This window comes from Aedes albopictus, chromosome 3 (genome assembly GCF_035046485.1).
Source record: "Aedes albopictus strain Foshan chromosome 3, AalbF5, whole genome shotgun sequence".
NCBI classification, from domain to species: domain Eukaryota; kingdom Metazoa; phylum Arthropoda; class Insecta; order Diptera; family Culicidae; genus Aedes; species Aedes albopictus.
In genome coordinates, this window is record NC_085138.1 from 411,432,172 (window position 1) to 411,438,171 (window position 6,000).

The following is a 6,000-nucleotide window of genomic DNA, read 5'->3' on the forward strand; positions in this document are numbered from 1 at the left end:
GATAAATTGGTGGGGTCGGACTCGATTATCCGGGGGTTCAATTAACCGGGGGCCCGATTATCCGGGGCTCGATTATCCTGCAAAAATGGCTCGATTATCCGGGGAAAACTTTGTTTTTGCTTTGTTTACAAATTTTTAGATTACAGTATGTCAGAAAATGTGATAAACATCCAATACAACACCTGTAAATAAGATTTAGCCTATTTGAAAATTGTTTTTACTTTTTCACATTTTTCAGCTAAAATTTCATTTTCAAAAAACATGCTTGTAATAATACCAGGCGTTAAGTTTAGGCACTACAACGTCATGTATGTTAGCTTTCATGTTTAAGGTACAGTTTTTGATTGAAGAACATCAAAAATAAAAGAAAAGAAGCATGGATCGATTATCCGGGTGATTCGATTATCCGGGGTGAAATAATTTTGGGGTCACCCGGATAATCGAGTCCGACCTGTATATTAGAAAAGTGATCCAATCGTAATAATTTTCTTTCGTGTAAAGAATTTTAAGTTTAGTGAAATGTTTTTATTAGCTCATTATATAAGTCATAAATGATCAAAATTTCGTTGCATTCGGTTTTTTGAATCCGGAGATATAATAGCTCAAAGTTAACTATCGGATAATTATAACTTTTTCTAGAACATTTATAACTTCGTGTAGAATGGCTCGATCTTTTCCAAATTTTGACCACTGATACACAACTAGTTGATGAACTTACAGTAAAAATTTGACAGTATTTGATGCATTTTTCGAAAAGTTACAGCAAGTTGAACATTTTTTGAAAAGTGAAAATTTTACCTATCCCAGTTATTTTGAGTATCCCCTGTACATGAGTTGTATATGTAGAGAAGAAAGAGCGAGAGAAAGTGGATAGAAAGATACAAAGTAGGATGAAAAGGACGGGCCAGGGATTTTTAAGGGACGACTCGAGTGACAAATAACGAAGATGATAACAAACGAAAACAGTTTATTTGAGAAACACGTCTGTATGACTTGAGGTCTGGCTTGTGAATGATAGTTAGGAAAAAATAACAGTTGTTGGTCACCAAGGGCGTAACCAGGGTGGGGCATTAGGGCGATTGCCTACTGCGTCAATACCCCCTCTCTATCGTCCGTTTGGTGATCCTCCGGTATCTCATCAGTCGAATAGTCCTAGAGTCCTACGAAGCATGCATTTGTGAAGATTTGAACAACTTGATTTTCCAACGTACGTTCCACCAGCGTGGATATTGTTTAAAAAACGTCCGGCCGTCTTCAACTGCCTGATGATATCTTCGAATACCAGCAGATGGGCTCGTACAGACTTCCCTTCTTCCAGCTTCAAGCGATTCAACTGCTTCCGTAGTAGATTTTGAGTTCCGATGGACTTCTTTGCAAAGGTGTTTTCGAGGGCCTTCCACATCTCTCTTGCTGAGGTCTTCTCGCGTACAACTTCCAGCACTTCATTTGCCAGGAAACTTACAATGTGGGCTTTGGCTTTACGGTCGGCTTCATCAAACTTCTCTCGTTGTCCAGCAATCTCAGGGGGATTCTCCGTCAAGGTCTTCAGTACTCCAACGGAATCCAGGAACATTTTCACCCTGTAACTCCAGTTCTGGAAGCCTTGTCCACCATCGAATTGAGGTATTCCGTGCGTCGATTCACGTGTTGAGGGACCCATAACCTTTTAAGGGACGACTCGAGTGACAAATAACGAAGATGATAACAAACGAAAACAGTTTATTTGAGAAACACGTCTGTATGACTTGAGGTCTGGCTTGTGAATGATAGTTAGGAAAAAATAACAGTTGTTGGTCACCAAGGGCGTAACCAGGGTGGGGCATTAGGGCGATTGCCTACTGCGTCAATAGGGATTGAACCCATGACCTTCTGCATACGAATCAGAAGCGGTAGCCACTAGACCACCAAGCCCGTCAGTTCCCTTGAAAAAATCCAATACATGGGACCGAAACGTCGGGCTATGCCAAACTAAACGTTTTAATGCTCTTAGACTGAGAAAGCCACAACAGTTCAGCAATTCGTAAAGAAATTCCAGGGTAAATTCTCGGAGTCATTTCAAAGAATTCCCTAAATGAATTTCCGAATATTAGATTTTTTTATTCGTTATTTATCGAGAATTACTAAAATAGGCCAAAACCCCCGAGCGTTTTATCGAAAACTCAGTTTTCACATGTTTTGGTACATTATGGTATACATTTTAAAGAAAAATATTTGCTTCGATTTTCTGTAAAATTCAATTTTACAAACATTTCGAAAATGGTAATTTCTTCTAAATCGAGATATATCTGTACCACCGCTAAGGGAACGTTTACCCTGTACGATTCTGTTTATCTAATAAACATTTAAAGTTTGTTTCACGCGAATCGAATACACACGCCAGAAACTGATGACAATGTTGTTGGAAACATGTTCTCCTTCTTTGAAACAGCAACTAAGTACCTAGCATGTATCGGAAACTCGATCTCAACAGATCACCTAAAATTTTCGATCCATGGCAAAACAACGGTAGGTATAGGTATGTTGCATCAAAGCTACCCAAAACATCTCTTTCGCAGAGCAGAAGCCCCATTTCACTCCTGTGTTTCTAGAATCCAACCCACAATCCCCAACCATTTTTCCCACACTCTGTCGTCGCGAAAAAAGCGAGGCAATTTACAACGGGGAAGCACAAAAAGCAAGCAAATCGTTCTATTTTTGCGCCACTCGCCGTTGCCTCACATTTCAATGCCAATTCCGTCACCACTTTCCCACCAGCCAGCACATCACAGCATTGCTGCACTACCTTGCCCCTTCATCCCGCATTTGATCGTCAACGTTCGCTCCGTTGAACTGCATTCTTCATCACTGTTGTGGTGGGCCATGGTTCCGAGGAAAACTCAAGCAGGTTTCCATTGAGGGGGGAACTGTGTGCAGCTGACAACTGGGCAAATGTCATACGAGAACCGATTAAACCATCTTTCTTAAGGATTTGGGGAACATGACAATCTAATCTAGTAGTCTAAATATTGTCACTATTTTAAACAATATCAAAGAATCAATAATATTAGGTCCAGTCGTTTCACTCTCGTCTATTGCTAGTCTATTGAAGTCTACATTGGACTTGGCTGCTTCACAATTTGCTCTTCTACTGCCCAATTAAATCGAAAACGGCTTCGAATCGTCGCCACGACACGATGTCCACGCCAACTGTTCGTCGCCATCGTCGTAAATTCGCGTGATGGTTAATAATTTCTTTTAATTGCAATCTAGTAGGTAGACGACTACTGATTGTAGTGCAGGGCAATCATTCATTGAGCTGAGATGGATCCAAGCAATCATCATCACCGCTCCACGAACGAGAGCATCTCGCAGTAGCCAGTGTCGATCTCAGTAGTCGAGTCGAGTCGAGCCAAGGCGAGGGGGAAGAGCGTAAAATGGAAGAAAATATCGTACGATGCAACTGTTCCCCCGCGCATGCAGTTCTGTTCCGGGCACCCCCTCGGGGGCCCCACCACCAACCATGGGGCATGATTATTGTGCATTCCGATTACAACAAGTTGCTCGCCCGCCTACCGCGCGTCTCAATCAGCACCGGCGGCGCGCACTACTCGACAGGGGTGGGACTAGGTCACCCATCTTGGGGTGGCACGGGCGGGGCTTCCACTCACCTCGAATCGGGAACGGTTTGGTCTGGATGGTTTCCGTCGTTGGCGGAAGCATCTTCTTGGTATCCTCGGACATCACACTGGGGCACAGTTGAATCTCACTCACAGGTCCACCGTCGTTGAATTTTCCACTGGTACTCGATGTGCGCACACGCAACGACCGGGACGCCGCCGGTGGCAACGAAATGCCACCACCACCACCGGTAACCACCGCCGACGTCTTACTACCGGGTGACGCGGACGACGACGACGACGACGACATTACACTACTACTCGACGACAGACTGTTTCCCACGATTACATCCATCTCGAACGGCTGACAAACGCGAACTGAACTGAGCTGAGTTGAGCTGAGCAACCGAAGCTCGTTCCTCCTGGCATAAGCTCATCGGCGGAGGCGATGGTTGCTGAGAATCGCACAGCTGGTCAGCTCTACCCGCGCGCGATAAAGGGGATACCAGAGCAGTGGTCTAGTAATCAGACGTGGATGGTGAGAGTGCGAGATACCAGCAGTTCCCCATCATGGGAATCCAATATGCGGGCCATGCGGTATGAGCACACGAGATTTGCAAAAATATTTAAGAACTTGAAGAGAGAGATGTAGGTAGATGGGCGTTCTCACAAGAGTAGGTAGCGATGTTTTTGTTCTGAGGACTCTGAGAATGAAAGTGTTCGGTGCAGCGTTGGTAAATTTGCTGATGTGTGATAAACTTTATTATGAAAATATAATCTACCATATGAGGAAGTGGAACCATCTCGGCAGGGGTCCTATTTTGGGCACTTTTCTGCTATAACTCAGCCAATTCTGAACCAATCGACACAATTTTTGGAACGCGATGAGATACGTATGGTATCTAGCCGTTACAAAATTTCAAATCAATTGGTTTGGAATTGACTGAGACTGAGTTAAAGCGAAGAGTGCCCAAAATACCGGCCGCTGCCCAAGTGGTTCGCTACCCTATTATGGTAGAGAACTCGTGCTAAAGTGTAAATAATACTGAGCAATATTAGCATTAGTTTCAGTGAAGATATTTAGATCAGAAAAAATATGCTTGGGAATCGGTTTATTTTGAGCCGTTGGAGTTAAGCGGCTCTCCTCAATATCCCTCTGATAAGATTTTTTAGACGTTTTTTTTTTTAAAAAAAGACACGGACACGTTTAATTCTTCCAGTAAGCTATTTGCTCTTTGAAAGAAGCACGACACTAGACAACGGACTAGCATGCAACGCCCAGTGGCACAGCCGAAAACTTTTCCTGACAGCTGCGGCGGGAATCGAACCCGCGCTCCTTAGCACGTTGCGACTAAAGGCTTGGTGACCTTAGCCGCACGAGCACGAAGCCACGTTTGTTGTGCACTAATCGATAACATTTTAAATTTCCAATATTCCTAATAGCACGTAAGAAGCTTAGGACAATTGGGTTGTTTAGTGAACAAAATATTCCTATTTTCAATAGCCTAATCGAAAGAGCTCATTTTACTGAGTATGTGATTTTAGTAGATTCCAATACCTTTGTTTTGATGGTTAAATTAACAAAAGAGTTTTAATTTTCGTGGATAGGATGACAGTTCAATCGATAAAATGACAGTTCGACCTGAACAAAAAAAAAAATCCCATACAAACTTTAAATTCATTTTAAAAAAAGTTCTCAGACTTAAAAAATTATGAAATTTTGGATTTCGACTAATTTTTGGGCGGAGAATCCGATTATGAAATAATGTGGATACCCCTAGCATGTCTTAGCCGGAACAAGACATCAATTCCGGCTTGAGAAAGCTTCTTCACCGAAAGTAAATTTTCTCGCAGTTCCGGAATGAAAATAACGTTCTTTATGCGGAACTCCACACTCTTGTTGGACAGCCCGATCAATTCTCCAACCGACTTGCCAATCAGGGACACACCTTCTATCGCGACTTCAACGATGAATGGTTCCTTCAAACTTCGCAAACACGTCAGATGGCTCGTTAACCAGGTGATCACTGCCAGGCTTGTAAACATTCGACATTTTTCACTACCTTCGTTTCGGTGCCGCGGTCGGGTGTCAGCTTGCTTTGTTACGTTCATACGCTACCGCTACCTCTTACACACAACACGAGCGGTAGAACGAAGATCAGTAAACATAAAAGTGGATCAAATCAACGTCGTCTAACACGATGATTTTTGTCTAATTCCAGCTTTTCGCATGATTTTATGCCAATTCTGGCTATGATTGGTATCATATTAGTTTATTCGTGTGTGATAAATCGATTACGACACATACATATAGCCAAAACTGCTCTCTTTATGGGAAAGACAGGAATAACAAAAACCGAACCGTCTCCCGAAGACGCTATCTTGGTCAAGCGCATTCGTTTGA

The 6,000-nt window shown here is 42.9% G+C and overlaps 1 protein-coding gene across 5 annotated transcripts in view; it reads right to left on the reverse strand.

Moving 5' to 3' along the window:
• LOC109403338 (6-phosphofructo-2-kinase/fructose-2,6-bisphosphatase) overlaps positions 1-3,984 on the reverse strand; it is a 97,461-nt gene extending 93,477 nt beyond the window's left edge. For all 5 annotated transcript variants that reach the window (XM_029875614.2, XM_019676153.3, XM_062856261.1 and 2 more), the window contains exon 1: positions 3,648-3,984. In XM_029875614.2, the coding sequence (XP_029731474.2) occupies positions 3,648-3,951 (304 nt within the window). In that variant the 5' untranslated portion in view covers positions 3,952-3,984. The remainder of the gene's footprint in view (positions 1-3,647) is intronic.
• Between the last annotated feature and the right edge of the window lie 2,016 nt (positions 3,985-6,000).